This window comes from Carya illinoinensis, chromosome 14, assembly GCF_018687715.1.
Source record: "Carya illinoinensis cultivar Pawnee chromosome 14, C.illinoinensisPawnee_v1, whole genome shotgun sequence".
NCBI lineage: Eukaryota > Viridiplantae > Streptophyta > Magnoliopsida > Fagales > Juglandaceae > Carya > Carya illinoinensis.
In genome coordinates, this window is record NC_056765.1 from 18,318,889 (window position 1) to 18,339,285 (window position 20,397).

General features: G+C 33.6%; 2 protein-coding genes and 1 pseudogene across 3 annotated transcripts; all 3 read right to left on the minus strand.

The window, feature by feature from the left end:
* Window positions 1–408: 408 nt before the first annotated feature.
* LOC122294856 lies at window positions 409–1,823 on the minus strand (annotated as a pseudogene).
* A 2,368-nt stretch (window positions 1,824–4,191) lies between these two features.
* On the minus strand, window positions 4,192–5,459 carry LOC122294932 (secoisolariciresinol dehydrogenase-like). 2 transcript variants are annotated; one of them, XM_043103926.1, is made up of 2 exons: window positions 5,213–5,459; window positions 4,192–5,116 (listed from the first exon to the last, which is right to left on the minus strand). In XM_043103926.1, the coding sequence occupies exons 1-2, from the start codon at window positions 5,251–5,253 to the stop codon at window positions 4,306–4,308; spliced, it is 852 nt and encodes a 283-aa protein (XP_042959860.1). In that variant the 5' UTR covers window positions 5,254–5,459; the 3' UTR covers window positions 4,192–4,305. The 2 variants fall into 2 exon arrangements, with proteins under 2 accessions (XP_042959860.1, XP_042959861.1); XM_043103927.1 differs by having other exon boundaries at window positions 4,192–5,104; window positions 5,213–5,457.
* A 6,456-nt stretch (window positions 5,460–11,915) lies between these two features.
* LOC122294789 (secoisolariciresinol dehydrogenase-like) lies at window positions 11,916–13,204 on the minus strand. The gene is made up of 2 exons (XM_043103752.1): window positions 13,021–13,204; window positions 11,916–12,916 (listed from the first exon to the last, which is right to left on the minus strand). Exons 1-2 carry the CDS (start codon window positions 13,059–13,061, stop codon window positions 12,118–12,120), a joined length of 840 nt encoding a protein of 279 aa, XP_042959686.1. The 5' UTR covers window positions 13,062–13,204; the 3' UTR covers window positions 11,916–12,117.
* Window positions 13,205–20,397: the final 7,193 nt, after the last annotated feature.

The following is a 20,397-nucleotide window of genomic DNA, read 5'->3' on the forward strand; positions in this document are numbered from 1 at the left end:
CTTGACACCTATATTCGCCGATGAATGGACTGACACCGAGAACAAATTGGATATTGTTTTCATGCGGGTATACAGGCCGTTAATTCAACATCCAGCTTTGACCATAAACATCCACGAGAATATATGCAATTACCTCACTTCCTATATTTTCACTTGTAATTAACTCTGATACTATCTGTAATATTTTAAATGAAACTCAAGTTATATCTGGATCCATACTTCAAAATGACTATAAACCGTATAATTGAAGTTCTCTTAAAATCATTATAAATATTAGTAAAATCAACGTCTTATTCCTAAAACTTAAATAACATAAGATCACATGCACCACCTATTAAAAGTACTTTACTATCAACTACTTTTAAGAGAAACTTTATCATTTATCATTGGCCCCATTAATCATTCATCTCAATTCATTATAGCCCCATTATTTTATTATAATTTCAAGGGAAATTATTTAGATATCAACATACAAGCATTACAACTGCAACCTGCAGGTAAGCTGTTTGGAGAACATGCATATATGCTTGGAGAAAAGATGACATGCAATGATGCTTTTTGTTCTCAGGTACTAAAGAACTTTTGTATGCTCACTGGAAAAGCTATATTGGTTGCGCTATAACCCCCATCCACGACTAGGTTGAGCCCACTCACATACTTGGACTCCTCGCTCGCTAAGAACAACGTAGCATCCGCCACATCTCTTGCTTCTAAAACTACTCCTTTCAAATTTGCCGCGGAGGATACAATCTCTTCCACCTTTTTCGTGTCTATTCTTATCGCTTTTTGGACCATAGGAGTGGCCACAAAATGTGGTGATATGCAATTGACCCTAATTCCGTACTGCTCCAACTCAACACATAAATTCTTTGTTAGTCCTACAACGGCATGCTTGGACGCCGTCTAGGTGTGAGAGGCCAATCCATGCGACTCTGTTGTAGAGCTTGCGGTGAATAGAATGGTGCCCCTTTTCGCTGGAATCATTACTTTGGCCGCGTGTTTTGCTCCCAGAAATGACCCCAAGACATTCACATCAAAAAGTCTCTTGTATTCCTTTTGCTCGATGGCTAAGATGTTTTCATATAGTTGGCCAGCAAGACCTGCGTTGTTGAACATTATGTCGAGTTTCCCATGCTTCGACATTGCAGTATTAACCGCATTCTCAACATCAGACTCACTAGTAACATCGCAATGGACGTAGGAAATGCCACCATTGATACTTTTGTCTTGGAAAACTGAGAAACCAAGCTCGTCTTGGATGTCAGCAATGATGACCTTAGCACCATGTTTAGCAAATAGTCTTGCCGTACTCTCACCAATTCCACTTGCACCTCCGGTTATTAAGGCTACCTTACCTACTAATCTGCATATTAATCTAAATCTTATGAGGAGAAATCTCTTGAAATATTACAACAGTTGATATAAACGATGGAGAGAAAGATCTAGAATAAGATTTGCTTTTTATTATTACCTCTTAGCAATGGGAGCTAGCAAGGACGATGCGCCGTTCATGATATTTGTTATTGGTTGTGATGCCGTTGGAGAGTGTTTTGATGTGAATATAAGATCTTTTCTGGTGACGTTTTATAAGGAGAGAACTCAGTCGTGGAAGGATTGCAATTGAGAACCCAATTATGACTTGCATGTGGTCCTCCTGTTCCTTTCCTGTTAGTGGGCAATTCATAGGTGGCAACTTAATTGGTTGCTGCCTCTATTTTAACAAATGTATATATAAAAAAATAATGTTAGGTACAAGTTGTACAATTTTTATACAAATGATCTTTTGTAAAAATATGGGCTCTATCAAGAAAAATAGAACTTTTGATATTTTTTTATAGTGAGATTTACTTTTTTTATAAAAAGCTTGGACAAGATCTGGTCATCTAGAACTTATATATATCAGTTCTCATGTAAACAAACAAACCAAAGAACTATTAAAATACCCAAAAGATAAGACATTAGAAAAAGAGAAACATACGCTTTGGTGGTGGCTGGCCGACCATATATATATATATGTATGTATGAATTTAAAATTCTATTTTATTTCCATTTTCTATTTCAGATGATTTTTTAAAAAAAGAGACGGAAACGTACGCTTTAGTGGTGTCTGGTTGACCACATATATGTATATATATATATTTAAAACTCTATTTTATTTCCATTTTCTATTCCAGATGATTTTTTACACACACACATACATACATATATATATAATATATATGGTGGCTGGCCGACAATATAAATATATATATATATATCTAAAATTCTATTTTTATTTCCATTTTCTATATTAGATGATTTTTTTATTCTCTATTTTAGTTTTTTCTAATTTCTAATTTTTTTAATTACCCATATATTTATTTTTTTTGGTTTTCTTTTATTTTTTAACTTTTTAAAAAACTTTTATATGTATTTTCTGGAAACCCGATGAGTTTTTTTAAAAAAAAAAATGATAACTAAAAATCAAAGGATTGGTTTTGCAATAATTATTGCCAATTTAGTATAAAAGTCTATATAAATACAAGGTCAAAAACGACCCCAACAAAAAACACCTATTATAAGCACATGCATGTCACCAAAACAATATAATAAGCATCGTAAAGATGGGCGTAATAGTCAACAAAATAAATTTAAAACACCGTGAGGAAACTTCGCAAATTGTCTCTTTCCATAAAAGAGAACAAAAATATGCCTTTATTTAAATATTTTTTTTTGTTATGAAACTAAAAGAGAAATGATATTGCAAGAGAGAGAATATTGCAAAAGAAATAGTTGTTATTCAAATACAAAACTTGATGATATACAAGTGAATGATAGCCATATATATAGGAGTATAAAGGAGTAGGTATGGTTCAATGGTCTTAATTGTAAGCTAAAGATAAGTCTTAATTGATGGCTTCAATGGTCTTAATTGATGGTTTCAATGGTCTTCATTAATGGCTTCAATCGTCTTCATTAATGATTATGTATGGACATACAAATAAGTTCATACATAACACTTTTAGTCTATTGGTTGAGTATTTGGAACCGACAGATCGAGAAAGCCTCCTACTAATAAATCACAAATTGTTTGCTTTTGGAATGATGAAATTTGTAGTATGAGGATACGTGAATAAGTCTTGCAACGAATAAAGAACAAATTTATTTGAATAGCGAAAATATTTCATCTCATCTTATTTTATTATTATAATTTTTTGAAATTTTTATACAAAATATAATAAATTCAATTTTTTTAAATCTCAAAACAATAATAATAAAAAAATTAATATTCTAACGATATTTTATTCAACTTTCATTTAAAACCTTCTTGTCTCATTTCACGATCCAAACTGCACATAAAAGAGATCCATAGGGCTCTCTTGCTTCATCGGAAAAGGGTGTTTACAATCACAAGATTGAGAGAAGCCATATCATCAGTAAATGATTTTCTTTGTGACTCAGTGCATGTTTGGGTTTGAGTTTCGAGGTTTAACAAGTGTTTTTAATAATTTAAAATTTCTTTAAGAGGAGGTTTAGATACAAAATACATTTTATTTTATCTTATCTAATCATGATAAATTTTTTAAATTTTCACATAAAATACAGTAAACAATTCAACGTTTTTCAAATCTCAAAATAATAATGATATTAAAAAATAATATTATAATAATATTTTATTCAACTCTCATCTTAACTAACTATCCAAACCTCCCATTAAAGAAAAGATAGTATGTTTGATAAATTTATTAAAAAAAAAATACTTTAAGGACCCGCAAAAATAGTATCATATTCCTGAGTAAATCTCTTGGCCAAAAGTGGATTTGGGTTTGAGTTTGGCTACTCTTCAAAATCAATATTATATTCTTGAGCAAATCCCCTTACCACAAGTCGAGTCTTGCATCTATCAACAGTTCACTTGACGAGTTTGAATTTTGAAAACTCACTTAGACCCAACAACTTACTTCCTTGGATACAAATTGACCAAATCCCAAGTATCAAGTTTCTCTTTTATTGCAGCTTGCTAAAGGGGGTTAGTGGAGCCTTACGATGGAGTGAGGTTCATGCAAGTTAGTTAAGGCATGAAAGAAATGAAAATAATTGAGATAATGCTTTAGAGTCTACTCAACTACTTTTAGGGGAAACTATATCATTCATCATTGGCCCCATTAATCATTCATCTCGATTCATCATGGGCCCATTATTTTATTATAATTTCAAGGGAAATTATTTAGATATCAACATACAAACATTACAACTAAGACTTGTAGGTACGCTGAAAACATGCATATATGCTTGGAGAAAAGATGACAATAATGCTTTTCGTTCTCAAGTACTGAAGAACTTTTGTATTCTCTTTGGAAAAGCTATACTCGTTGTGCTATAACCCCCATCCACAACTAGGTTGAGCCCACTCACATACTTGGACTCCTCGCTCGCTAAGAACAACGCAGCATCTGCCACATCTCCTGCTTCTAAAACTGCTCCTTTCAAATTTGCCGCGGAGAATACAATCTCTTCCACCTTTTTCTTGTCTATTGCCATCGCTTTTAGAACCATAGGAGTGGCCACAAAATGTGGTGATATGCAATTGACCCTAATTCCGTACTGCCCCAACTCAACACATAAATTCTTCGTTAGTCCTACAATGGCATGCTTGGATGCCGTGTAGGTGTGAGAGGCCATTCCATGTGACTGTGTTGTAGAGCTTGCGGTGAATATAATGCTGCCTCTTTTCGCTGGAATCATTACTTTGGCCTTGTGTTTTGCTCCCAGAAATGACCCCAAGACATTCACATCAAAAAGTCTCTTGTATTCCTTCTGCTCGATGGCCAAGATGTTTTCATATCTTTGGCCAGAAAGGCCTACATTGTTGAACATTATGTCGAGTTTCCCACGCTTCGACACTACAGTATTAACAACATTCTCGACATCAAACGCACTAGTAACATCACAGTTGACGTAGGAAATGTCACCATTGATACTTTTGTCTTGGCAAACTGAGAAACCAAACTTGTCTTGGATGTCAGCAATGACGACCTTAGCACCATGTTCAGCGAATAGTCTAGCCGTACTCTCACCAATTCCACTTACACGTCCGGTTATTAAGGCAACCTTGCCTGCTAATCTGCATATTAATCTAAATCTTATTACAGAAAATCCATTGAAATATCCCAACAATTGATATAAACGAGGGTGAGAAAGGTCTAGAATAAGATTTGCTTTTTATTATTACCTCTTAGCAATGGGAGCTAGCAAGGAAGATGCGCCGTTCATGATATTTGTTATTGGTTGTGATGTCGTTGGAGGGTGTTTTGATGTGAATATGAGATCTTGTCTGGTGATGTTTTATAAGGAGAGAACTCAATCGTAGAAGGATTACAATTGAGAACCCAATTGTACGTAGAACTCAATTGAAATTTTGACACCCTATTATGACTTGGTCCTTCTGTTCCTTTCCTGTTAATGGACAATTCATAGGTGGCAACTTAATTCGTTAGATACGAGTTTTAAATTTGCTGTGAGAGCAGAAGATACTTCAAAACCATAAAAAGCAGTGACAATTTTTACACCAAGCAGCAAGTTTAATCTAGTATAAACACGTAGATTTTCTTTTGCAATCGTGTCACCGAATCTAATTTTGTAAAGTTTTAGAAATTTAAAAATTGTAATGATTTTTCAACCAAGCGGCATAACAAGCAGGAAAACTAACAGAACTGTGAAAAGACCAGAACGCTAGTGACTAGTCGGCAAAAGATGGGAAAAAAAAAAAACAACGGAACCCAATTTAGGAAGCAGAGAAGGGGCAAAATGGGGATAAAAATCAAGAAAAATCCAGAAATAGGTAACAAAAGTAAAGATAAAAGTGTAAAACACCAAATAATGTAGAAGAACGGCACAAAGGGCACCAACGGAAAATAAATATAAAACAGGGTCAAAATTGTCAGAAAATGAAACTGAGCGACAATAAATAGTTACAAAAAGCAGGGGAAAACTGGTAAAAAAAAAAAAAGTTGTACGACAGCTGCCCAAGCGGCGAATTTAACCTACTATGTCATCAGATTTTTTTGACTAAGTGGTAAATTTAATCTAGCATAAACACGTACAACCTATTTTGTGATCGTGTCGCTGTAAAAATTTAAATATTTTACAAGTTTCCTCCGGTCTTGTATCTGGAATTTCAACCAAGACGTGTAAAACAAAATGAAATTGTGTAAAACAAAATAAAATTCCCTCCCAAGCGCCGGAACGAGGAGGAAAACCAAGGCAACTGTAAAAAGACCGAAACGTGAGCCGACAAAAGAAGTAAAAACAAACGATAGACTGCAATTTAGGAAATCAAACGTAAAACGCAATAATAGAATGGCACAAAGGGCAGTAAATAGTTACAAAAAGTAGGGATAAAACTGGTAACAAAAGTTGTAAGACAACTGCCTGTTTCATAATAACAGGACATCTCCTGTTAGTAGATCCAACGGATATTATTGTTTCTTCTAAACAAAAGGGTGGTAATGCTTTGTTAGAGAGAGCACATGTTTTATTTATTTTTTATTTGTTAATTTTTGTCAAAATTTTACTACAAATAAATTTTAAATATTCTTGTTTTTGCTACATTATTTATGTGTTGATATATAAATATATTATTTATTATAAATAGCATAAAAACAAAAATATATTCATGTCTTCTATGCTGACACTTGCAAAAATATTAATATTAAAAATAAAGAAATTTTGTCCCCCATGCTGGCCCTCAATAACTTTACGCCCAATACATTGCATCAACTATAATTGTTTTAACCAAAAAATTAAAAAAAAAATTATTTAATTATTAAGCACTAATAATTAAAAAAAACCATCTATTTATCAATTAAACATAGTAACTAGTATCAAATATATTTATATATTTTTTTAATATTTATATACAAACACCCATAAACGAGCACTAGCAGTCAAATAATGCCTCTCTTTCTCTCTAGTTTTTAAAACCTCTCACTTCTCTCTAAACACCCACCAACGTTTCTTGGCTAGAGGGGGTGGGAGCTTCGGCTCCCTCCCCCCTCCCTCCATATCCCCGCCTTCCTCCCCCTACCCCTTCTGTTTTTGTGATTTTTTGCTCTTCAGGCCAAATAAAGAGAATCATAGATCTGGAAGAATCCGGCAACCACCGACCAACACACACCCCTTCATGGCGTTGCCCAACCACCGATCTTCAAGACCACCGAATACGGTACCAAATGGAGCAGAGAAGGGCTCGCACACGCGGGTTAAAGTTTCCCGACATTCCAACGTGTGGATCTCACGCGCCACCGGAAATCCCTTTGCCGATGCCACGAGCGGCGTTTCTGGAGCCTGTGAGTAGGGGACTTCCAAGATCTGCTATCGGTTTCCTCCTAGCATGGCGCGTGTACTGCACACTCTACAGTACTTTCTGGTTCACTGGTTTTCCGTGCACAGTGTTTTCATTGTATTTTTTTGTGTCTTGTTTTTTCTTTTCAAAAATAAAAATCTAAAAAAATAGTACCTTCGGACTTTTGTCCGAATGGAGTAGTCCCCCCCTCTGCTTGGCGGTGCTTGGTAGGGTTGGTATCCCATATTCCACTTAGTTGGGTATGAGAATTTGGTAACTCTATCATGGATAGAGTTGAGCTGTCTCTTCGACTTAGGTCTTTAGAGGTTGACCGTCTGGACTAGACCATGTAAATCACATTAGTGTGTTGAGAAGCTATTAACATTTGTAACTGGCTTGTTGTTTAAGTCAAAGTTGTATGTCCTCTTTTAATGAATGGATGTGATCAGTTATTCAAAAAATAATAATAATAACATAACATAACAATGGTCTCTTTAAATTTATTTTTATTAAAATTGCAAGTATATTTTCAGCATGATTGGATTTTACTTGCCAACATAGAATGCTGGTCATTTAATTTTTAACAGGAGATATCCTGTTACTATGAAACTGGAGGCAAGCCGAATCCTATTAATATAAGACTAGTAAAGATGCACTTATTAGTTATAAACTGACAGAGTTTTACCTATAATAAATGTTATATATATTATCTGCAAAATATCAAGAGTTTAACAAAAATAGTCTGGAAACTCATTCTACTGATCCTGAGATGTTATTAATAGACAATACAATAAACTTGTTTTGACGTAGCCTGCTAGATTCATTCATATGCACGCCCAACACTATGATACATTCATTATTTTCAATGTTACTTGCAATGTTTTCAAGATAAGGCATATGTTCCTGTAACAATGAAAAACATATAAAAAGATAATGTATCAAAATTTTAAAACGTATTAAAATGTATAGACTTTACCTTGCCTGTATGTTCTATAAGATCAATCGTTGTGCATCCCAGTAGATTAATTTTTAACTATAAACGGACAAGATTTTATTTATATTTGTAGAATTTCTTCCTTGTTTACAACACATATTATATATATGACCTGCATAATGTTCATAATTATAATACAATAATTTACAAAAACCAATCTGTAACTATCTACACATATTTTTAAAGTATATATTATAAGAACAATAAGTTCCAAAATGGGTATTTTAAACATTCGAGTTACTGTTTAAGGAATAGGATCAACAAAGATTACATTTAGTTCATTCCGGTGCAATTCGCCATGTTCATTTATTTCTACATCAAGCAAGGTCATCCATTCTCTATTTGAAATTTCGACTGCTATATTATGAAAGAATAGAAGTCCATCCTGTAATAATGGAAACATATAAATAAACATTGTAATAAATTTTTGAAAATGAATTTATAAATACATATTTTACCTCATTTTTATGTTTTAAGAGATCCACTGTAGTACAATCAATGATCTCCCCTGCCGTTGGTCCGAATGCTACCACTACTGTAGATTCAGTATAATCGTGGACGTCTAAAGGCAAGCGGAAATGCAAGATTTAAACGACTACCACGATGGGCACAACTAAAATAAAGACATAATAAACAAATATGTTTTAAAGAAATATAAAGAACAAAATATAAAAAGAATATAATTATATTTATTCAGTTTAATTATACTAACATATTAGGCATAATAATAAATATAATAAATTGGAACATATTATTTGCTTTGTAATAGATATATGAATCAAGTTGAACTATCAATAAACAATATTTTCATATGTTATTAGGTTCTATGCATAATTCATATGTAAAGTGAAAAAAATTTAATAAATCATGTCCTAGTAGTTAATTTCATAAATATATAAGAATGTGTTTTTTTCTCACTTTAAACCAAAAAAAAAGGAATAAAAAGAAACTGGGCCAACCCATCTTAGACCCGGAATTGAGCCATCAACCCAGCCCACGCACCGGCACAAAGAAGAACAAAAAACGGTGCGTTGTATACTGGCTTCTGTTTATTTTTTGTTTGCTGATTTTTTTTTTTTTTTTTTTCCCGAGTTGCAACAAATCTGAAGCCATAGTTTTCAGATATGAGCGATAATTTTTTTCCCTATTTGTCAATTTTTTTGCTTGTCTTTTTTGGTTAAATATTTATGCTCTTCTGTGGGTTCGATTAGTCGATTAGTCACACATACATGTTCTCCAATGTTCTTGATCAGTGTAATTTTATAGTCTGTGTAATCCTATAGTCTGTGCAATGTTATAGACTTATAGTCAAATATCTGTGTTATACTTACAGCTCCTAAATTCCTATGAGCTCTTTCTTTTTTACATCTAACCATTGTGTTTAAAGAAACTGTTCAATAAGCAGTAACCTGTTAAGATTGCAAAAACAAACAGAGATACCTAGCTCTGATCCCAAAATTCATGAGCAAAGAAGCCAATTCACACAGCTTGACAGACGTACAACTCTGAAGATTTGAGAAGATGGAGCAAACTACAAAAATTCTGAAATGGTATAGCGGCAATTCGAGGCACTTATTTTATTATGTTTTAAATACTTCAAAGAAGCTATTGAAGATCGGAGTTTTTTATCGGTTTTCTTTATGCAGACATCTATTTATCATGCCGTACAAATTCACATATCGCCAACTGAGACTTTAAAAAAAAAAAAAAAAAAAAGGGAGGAAATCATACCCAAGAGATCCATAGAAAACAAAGGCTGAAGAGCAAGCTGAGAAGTCCTGAAAGTTTTCTGTGTGGATGTAAGGAATAAAGAAAGAGAGAGAGAGAAGTAAACATTAAACCGAGAGGGGCTGCGGTGAGAACAGGAGAAACTTCAAAACTGTAAAAAGCAGTGAAAACTTTTACACCAAGCGGTGAATTTAGTGGCAAATTTGTAATCGTGTCATCAGATTTCCTTGACTAAGTGGCAAATTTAATCTAGCATAAACACGTATAACCTATTTTGTAATCGTGTCATCAGATTTTATTTTATAAAGCTGTAAAAATTTAAATATTTTACACGTTTAAACCTAAACGTTTAAAATAAAATGAAATTGTGTAAAACAAAATAATATTCCCTCCCAAGCGCCGGACGAGGAGGAAAACCTAGGCAACTGTGAAAAGACCGAAACGTGAGCCGACAAAAGAAGCAAAAACAAACAACAGACTGCAATTTAGGAAATCAAGCGTAAAACACAATAATACAATGGCACGAGGGGCGGTAAATAGTTACAAAAAGCAGGGGAAAACTGTTAAAAAAGTTGTACGACAGCTGCATGCATATTGGAACTTATTAATATAAGATATATACACGTCGATTCTATAATTTTGCCAAATTCCTTGGCTTGTTAATTTTTGTAATTAACGATCCTTGGGTTTGAGGAAATTTACAATCATGCCGACTGTCCTGTTTGGATGGTGAGATAAAAAGAGATGATTTTAAATAAAATTAAAAATTAAATAAAATATTATTAAAATATTATTTTTAATATTATTATTATTTTAAAATTTAAAAAAATTAAATTATTTATTATATTTTATATAAAAATTTAAAAAAATTATAATTATAAAATAAGATAAAATGAGATGATTGCTTAATCCAAAAAGTCCATGTTATTCCTACGTCACAAAGTCTACGTATCAATCAAACAATAGTTGGCATATGACCCATAATTAAAAAATAAAAAAAAAGATTATATATATATTGTAAAATAATAATAAGTTTTGTTATATATAAATACAATCACGTATTAATATGTATATCAATATTAATTCATTCATATTTAAAATTTAAATTAATACTATTTTTAATAAAATTTATTTTTTAATTAATCATATCATATTAATATACAGATTAGTACATAATTATACTCGAAATTATATCTTTTCAACAATAATTGACATATGGCAATTGATCCGGGTTACGCTTATGGCAATTGATCCGGGTTACGCTTTTGGAAGGTGGAAATAGGAATGTACGAAAAGATAATCATCAGCCGAGAAATGAGATAAGCTTCTTGCATGCCTGACGAAAATGCGCTTAAGGTGTTAACTTGTTGCAGATAATCTATATACCCTTCTAGTCATTCAGTACACCTATATGGACTAGTGTTGAAACATTTGGGTCAAAGTTATAATTAAATCATGTCGGATTAGGTTCAAAGCTTTCAAGCGGGACGCCTATATAGACTATGCTGAAATTCAAACATTCAAAAACAAATATCCAATCCCGTCAATAACTTGACACCCATATTCACCAATGAATGACTTTGACCATAAACATCCACAAGAATATATGCAATTAGCTCACTTCCAATATTTTCAGTAGTAATTGACTCTGATTCTATCATTTAATATTTTAAATGAAACTCAAGTTAACGTTATATCTGGATCATACTTCCAAATGACTATAAATTGTATAATTGGAGTTCTTTTAGAATCATTATAAAGATTAGTAAAATCAACATCTTATTCTTAACACTTTAAGTAACATAAGATTACATGCATCACCTATTACAAGTACTGCACTATCAACTACTTTTAGGGAAAACTTTATCATTCATCATTGGCCCCATTAATCATTCATCTCGGTTCATTAGTTAAAAATTTAATCATTCATCATGGCCCCATTATTTTATTATAATTTCAAGGGAAAATATTTAGATATCAACATACAAACAATATTACAACTGCGACCCGCGGTTACGCTGAAAACATGCATATATGCTTGGAGAAAAGATAACGATAATGCTTTTCGTTCTTAATTATTGAAGAACTTTTGTATGCTCTCTTGAAAAGCTATATTAGTTGCGCTATAACCCCCATCCACGACTAGGTTGAGCCCACTCACATACTTGGACTCCTCGCTCGCTAAGAACAACGCAGCATCTGCTACATCTCTAGCTTCCAAAACCACCCCTTTCAAATTTGAAGCTTTGCATACCATTTCTTCCACTTTTCTCTTGTCTATTCCCATCGATTTTAGGAGCAAAGGGGTGGCCAAAGCATGTGGTGATATGCAATTGACTCTAATTCCGTACTGCCCCAACTCAACACATAAATTCTTTGTTAGTCCTACAACGGCATGCTTGGACGCCGTGTAGGTGTGAGAGGCCATTCCATGTGATTGTGTTGTAGAGCTTGCAGTGAATAGAATGGTGCCCCTTTTCGCTGGAATCATTACTTTGGCCGCGTGTTTTGCTCCTAGAAATGACCCCAAGACATTCACATCAAAAAGTCTCTTGTATTCCTTCTTCTCGATGGCTAAGATGTTTTCATCTATTTGGCCAGTAAGGCCTGCGTTGTTGAACATTATGTCGAGTTTCCCATGCTTTGACACTGCAGTATTAACAGCATTCTCGACATCAGACTCGCTAGTGACATCGCAGTGGATGTAGGAAATGTCACCATTGATACTTTTGTCTTGGCAAACTGAGAAACCAAGCTCGTCTTGGATGTCAGCAATGATGACCTTAGCACCATGTTCAGTGAATAGTCTTGCTGTACTCTCACCAATTCCACTTGCACCTCCGGTTATTAAGGCAACCTTGCCTGCTAATCTGCATATTAATCCAAATCTTAGTATGGGAAATCTCTTGAAATATCACAACAATTGATATAAAAGATGAAGAGAAAGAGAATAAGATTTGCTTCTTATTATTACCTCTTAGCGATGGGAGCTAGCAAGGACGATGCGCCGTTCATGATATTTGTTATTGGTTGTGATGTCGTTGGAGGGTGTTTTGATGTGAATATAAGATCTTTTCTGATGACGTTTTATAAGGAGAGAACTCAGTCGTAGAAGGATTACAATTGAGAACGCAATTATGACTTGCATGTGGTCCTCCTGTTCCTTTCCTGTTAATGGACATGAATTCATAGGTGGCAACTTAATTCGTTGCTGCCTCTACAACAAATGTATATATAAAAAATAATAATGTTAGGTACAAGTTGTATAAATTTAATATAAGTCTTTTGTAAATTATGGACTCTATCAAGAAAAATAAAACTTTTCATATTTTTTTATAGTGAGATTTACTCTTTTTTAAAAAAACTTGCACAAGATCTGTGCATCTAGAAGTTTAGAACTTATATATATCATTTCTCATATAAACAAACAAACCAAAGAACCATTAAAATACCAAAAAGATAAAACATTAAAAAAAAGAGAGACAGAAACGTACGCTTTAGTGGTGGCTGGCTGACCATATATATATATATATATATATATATATATATATGTATGTATTTAAAATTCTATTTTATTTCCATTTTCTATTCCAGATGATTTTTTATTGTCTATTTTAGTTTTTTATATTTTCTAGTTTTTTTAATTACCCTTATATTGAATTTCATGGTTTTCCTTTATTTTTTAACTTTTTTAAAAACTTTTATCTTTATTTTTTGGAAACCCAATGAGTTTTTTTTTTTTTTTTAATAAATAACTATAAATCAAAGGATTGGTTTTGCAATAATTATTGTCAATTTAGTATAAAACTAGTCCATATAAACACGAAGTCAAAAACGCCCCCAACAAAAAACAACTATTTTAAGCACGTGTCACCAAACCAATATATATAATAAGCATGATAAACGTTGGTGTAATAGTCAGCAAAATACATTTAAAACACCGTAAGGAAACTTCGCAAATTGTCTCTGTCCATAAAAGAGAACAAAAATATGTCTTTATATATTTAAGTATTCTTTTAGTCTATTGGTTGGAAATTTGGAACCGACAGAGAAAGCCTCCTATTAATGAATCACAAATTGTTTGCTTTTGGAATGATGAAATTTGTGGTATGAGGATACGCACGTGAAGAAGTCTTGCTACGTATGAAGAATAAGCCTCTTTGGATAGTAAACGTGTTTTATCTCATTTTATAATTATAATTTCTAAAATCTTCATACAAAATATAATAAAATTTAATTTTTTTAAATTCTAAATCAATAATAATATTAAAAAAATAATATCCTAACAATACTTTATTTTACTTTTAACTTTTATCTAAAACCTTCTCATCTCATCTCACTGTCTAAACCGCACCTAAAAGAGATCCATAGAGCTCTCTTCCTTCAGCGACAAAGGGTGCTCACAATCACAAGATTGAGAGAAGCCAAATCATCAGTAAATGATTTTCTTTGTGACTCAATGCATGTTTGGATTTGAGTTAGGAGGTTTAACAAGTGTTTTTAATAGTTTAAAATCTGTTTTAGAGGAGGTTTAGATACAAAAAGCCATTTATTTCACCTTATCTAATCGTGATAAATTTTTAAAATTTTCACACAAAATACAGTAAACAATTCAACATTTTTCAAATTCTAAAATAATAATGATATTATAAAATAATATTTTATTCAACTCTCATCTCAACTTACTATCCAAATCTCCTCTTAAAGAAAAGATAGTATGTTTGATAAATTTATTAAAAAAAAATGCTTTAAGCACCCACAAAAAAAGTATCATATTCCTGAGTAAATCCCTTGGCCAAAAGTGGATTTGGGTTTCAGTTTGGCTACTCTTCAAAATCAATATTATATTCTTGAGTAAATCCCCTAACCACAAGTCGAGTCTTGTATCTATCAACAGTCCACTTGAGCAAGTTTTAATTTTGAAAACTCACTTAGACCCAACAACTGACTTTCTTAGAGACAAATCAACCAAATCCCAAGTATTAAGTTTCTCTTTTATTGCAGCTTGCTAAAGGGGGTTAGTGGAGCCTTATGATGGAGTGAGGTTGATGCGAGCTAGTTAAGGCATCAAAGCAATGAAAATCGTGGAGATGTGAGGGCAGAGATCTTACCAAGGTGGAACGTTAAAGGTCTGAATGTGGATCATCAGCAAGATTCGTGGATTGGACAGAACTTAGGGACTGGACTATAGTGGCATTTGGACTATCAAATGTGTGTAGTTTGGGTGAGCCTAATTCTGTGAAGATAATATTAGCGGGTTGAGCAAAGATGTGTCTCTTAGTAGGAATGTCAACAGAAAAAAGGTGGAAACAATGACCTTGGGAATTTCTCGACCTTGCGGAACAATTGATGTTCTCAAAAAACTATATGATGGGAAATTCGAAGGCAATGTGACACACAAGCATAACACATATAGCTTTTGTTTTCAATCCCATATCCAAGAAAGTGGCACAATTAAGAGTGATACTTGAGTTTGGTGCGCATGTGAAGTAAAATGAAATAGGCCGAACCAAAACTTCGTAGGTGATGATATACAGGACTGAGCCAAACAATCTCTCATAAAGAGTATTATTATTAATAAGAAGAGAAGGCAACTGATTGATGAGGTAGATTGACATGAGGGAGGCTTCATCCCAACATCTGGTAGGCAAGGATGATGATAAGAGGAGAACACGAGTGGTATTTAGAATATGTCTAAGTTTACGTTCAGCCCTCTCATTTTGCTGTGAGGTACCTGGATATGAAAGGTGAAAAATAGTGTGATAATGTTTCAGGATATCATAAAAGGCATGTTGGTAGACTCTAGAGCATTATTAGAACAAAAGACTTCAATGTATTTTGAGAACTGAGTTGTAATCATTTTGGCAAAATTGCAATAAGTATCTAATAATTCAGAACTTGATTTCATTAAGCCAAGTATAACAAGAGAAGTCATTCATAAAGACTACAAAATATCTTGAGTTACACATACTATGAACGGGAGAAGGTCTCCAAACATCATAATGAATTAGAAAAAAACAATCAGATGCCATAGACTCACTAGTACTAAAAGGCAATGTTGGCTCTTTCGCAAGTTGACAAGAAATGCAATAAAAGACTAGGACTAGTAGATGCCAAACCTTTAAACCCTTAGAAGTGAATAATTGTATTGGAGATACAAATGCATGACCAAGATGGGAGTGCCAAAATGAAAGTGAGGGTGAACAAGTGGAGGAATCAACTGCAACAACATTAGAGCTACAAATGTAGAGGTGTGAGATGCGAAGCAGTCACCCAACTCTACGCATAGTTCCAAGTATCTAACCGGTCCGCAGATCCTATACAACAACACCAAAGAAGCCAAACACAATTGACCCACAGAGAGAAGATTGAATGAAAGTATAGGACATGAAAAGATTTGGAATAGAATGATTAGATGTATGGACACTGCCTATATTTTTAACAGTCATAGTGATGCCATTAACTATTTGCATTGAAGATGAATGTGATAACAGTGTAGATGTGGTAAATGTAGATCAATTAGGTGTCATGTGATTGCAACATGAAGAGTGAAAGATTTAAGGAGAAGCATTACTTGGCAAGACCTAGAGTGTAGAGGAAGACTTAGTAGAACCCTTGGTAGGCTTCAGAATATCTCCAAAAAAGCCATTGATACTCTAGTTCGGTTCTTACTTCGATTGATAGTAATCAATTGGTATTCCAAGGAATTATCAACTAATGAGTTGCAAGTGACAAGCATATCCCAGGCAGATTACGAATCATCGAAAGGGCCGAACAAGGCACAATTGATAGAGTGGCAGTATTACGAAACTATGTGAGAATCTGATAATGATTACTCTCCCAATCAACCAGACGAGTACAAAAGATGTCATCAAACTCATTAGAACCCTTGGTGGGCTTCAGAATATCTCCCATTACTACATTTAATCCCTCTCTTTATTTTTCTCTCATAACAAGCAAGTTTCTCTCACGGGAACTCTAACATTTTTCACAAGGCATACTCTTCCTATTTCTTGTGCTCTAAGTTCAATTTTTATAAGTTTGAAGAAAGGAAAATGCTTGGGTGCCCTTTAAAAGTGCCCCTAGTGTCTTTTATTTTTTTATTTTTGGTTTTTCTAAATGTTAAAAAAAGTTACCACTAGTGAATTTGTGTGTATGTATTTTTCACATTTTAAAAAAATGACAATACACTAATTTTGGGAGGCATATTTCGGGGGCATCCTAGCTTCACACTTGAAGAAATAGCTTTGAGATTGAAAAATTCTTTATGAAAGCCAGTGTATAATGGACATCCTCTATTTAATTGATATGGCAAGACTTGAATTGTTAAGAAAATCTAAAGTTAAAAAATCTAACAAATCGAGTCTTAACATGTCAATTAAATGGAGGGTATACTTTGCACACAAATCGACTTCCTTGTAGAAGAGGTATTGGTGGAATGGATTATTATGAGTGAAACATAGAGCTGAAGGAATAGTGTAGTTGTCACCATGGAAGCTCTAAGAGAGAAGAGGGGCAGATGGAAGACAGAAGGTTTTGTCGAAGCAAGAGGCGAAGGTTAGAGAATGAACTGAAGCAGAACTCAAAATGCAACTTTTGAAGTCAGGAGAATGCACTGTTTCGTGGCTGAAGGCATTGTTGAGGATAGTAAGCAGTGCACTATTTTGTGAAGACCATTGATGAAGTGCACCGTTTCAAGCTATGTGAGCTAAATTACTTTGTTTGTAGTAGTTTTATTTCTATTATGTTATGAGTTTTGCTACATATAAGCAAAGTCGCATACTAATCTGTGTATCAATACTGATTTCTTTATACTTGAAATTTAAATTAATATTATTTTCAATAAAATCTACTTTTTGACCAATCATATTAAAATGGTGCACAGATTAGTACACAATTGTGCTTGCAACTAGATTTTTCCTTATGTTATTGCACCTTACACGTGTTAGCTGTTTATTTGTTTTGTTGCTTATCTTTTGGAGAGTATGAAAAGGAAGAGAAGAAGAACTGTAAATCATCTGGACAATTGTTGATGATTGAAACTGTACGTGTTGGAGGTCAAGGGATTCCTCGAAGAACCCTAATAGCATTTCTATTTCATTCAGACTTTTTATCAAACACCTTTCATTCCATTCATCTTCTATATTCCAACCATACTGTAGCAATACATTCATCAATCCCAATTAAATTACAAACAAACAGATCATAACCCTTATAGCTTTTCACATGGTAGATCCAACATTATCCTCATGCCATCATGTTTTTTGAGCTCCAAGTCTAGTTTTTTAGCTTTTAAAAATACCAGCGTCAGGTTTGAGTCTAGACCCCATTGCTAATCGGTGAAATGAGTGTTTATCAGTGAGGTTTACGATGAAATGTATAGATGGAGGAGCTTATTGGAAGAAGTGGAAGAGAAAAATTAATTAGAGAGTGCAGAAAAGTATTTGGACCGAAACCTCCTTTCTAGCAGGAATGCATTCAAACAGGCCGAAATTGACGAAATTTTCACCAGAACAAAACATTCTACATATCTGTGTCAGTTAGTGTTCTGGTAGAAAAAATGCTGGAATGGAATAAAAAATAGAACACTAATTTGAATCCCTATAAAAGTATTGTTGCAAGATTTCAAAGCATCTGAATTAGAAGACACGAAGGGCAGCTTTGGATGAGAGAAGAGATACAAAATTCTCATCTCATCTTATCACTATAATTTTTTTTAAATTTCTACACAAAATATAATAAATAATTTAATTTTTTTCAAATTCTAATTTAACATTTTCAAATAATTTTAAAAAATAATATTTTAAACTTTTATCTCTGACTCAAAATTCTCATCTTACTTCCAAACCTCATTTTCTTACATCAACTAATATAAGAAGTATTGATATTTTTGTTTTTTCTTAAGAATTTTATGGGTTCCACAACGATTATTTTGTTTATACATCAGTTTATAAAACCTTTAAATTATGAACTAATTGAGATTTAATTTATATATATATATATATATAATATTAGATTTCTTCCTTTTTTTGAGTGTGAAAGACCTTATATCATAGATTGTAATTTTTTTTTTTGGGGTGGGGGGAAAGGAAACTTCTAACATCTCATGAACAACTAGTACAAGATTTGTCAAAATCAATGAGAGGTGCGACCACAAGCAGCCCTTCCTCCATCAAGATAGTTTCGATAACAAAAGAAAAAGCTAGTTTAACTAATTCATGTCCTACTTTGTTGCCCACCTTGTTGACAAAAGAGAGCTTCCAGCTTGGATGTTTCCCCAGCGCATGCTTGAGGTCTTCAATGAGTTGCCCAGACCATGAGAAATCTAGAGTATGATCATTGACTACGTCTATGACCACCTTCGCATCCCCCTCAAACTCAGTCTTGACTATTCCCAGCTCAGCACATAGAGAAAAGGCTCTTAAGAGAGCTTAACCTTCAGCTAGGAAGGCTGAGGAAACAAACACTTTTTGAGCAGCCAACATTACTTGTGGGTCTCCTTTTGAATCTCAGATTACAATGCCCATCCCTGTTTTCAGCTCTATTTTGAGGAAGCTGGCATCAAAATTTACCTTGAGCCATGTAGGAGCTGGAGGTTTCTAGCAGATCCCTTCAATTGTAGACAACTCTACATCATGGCTTGTCATAGGCTCTACTGAGCCAAGGAGAAGTTTGCAATGTCAAATATTGGAGCTTTAATGAGTGCTATTGGGCCAAAAAACTTATTTATGAAAATCAAGTCATTCCTCCTTTGCCAAATTTTGTAGCAGACTACAACAACTAGGTCTAAGCGTCTTGCATCAAGTTTGCAATTGAATTCAGCCCACAGGTCAGCAAAATTATTATAGCTATTACCCCATTTAGATACAGGGGTATTCCTCTCCCCCCGAACATCCCTTGCAGCTAGACATTCCCACACGCCATGTAGAACCGTTTCACTTTCAGTGTTACAAAATTGGCAAAGGGGGTTATCTGGAATCCTTTTATTTTTTATTTTTTGAAGGGATTTTCCTTTGTAGGTAATAGATTAGAGAGTAATTTCCACATAAACTGTTTTACCTTCCCCATCACTCCAAGGTTCTAGATTTCCTTCCAATGATGCTCAGGCTGGTTGCTTCCTGTGGATTCCCCAAACTGTTAGTGTTTGGTATCCAAATTAACAAAATAAGCACTCCTAACCGAAAATGATCCTTTTTTTTAGAAGCCCCAAATTGTTGTATCTTTAGCACCTCTTAGACTGATAAGCAGATTACAAATAAGGCCCACTTCTTCAGGGTTGAAAATAGTTTCAATCAACCCTTTTTTCCAACTAAGGCTATTTGAATCAATAAGGACAATTGACTTAGATGAG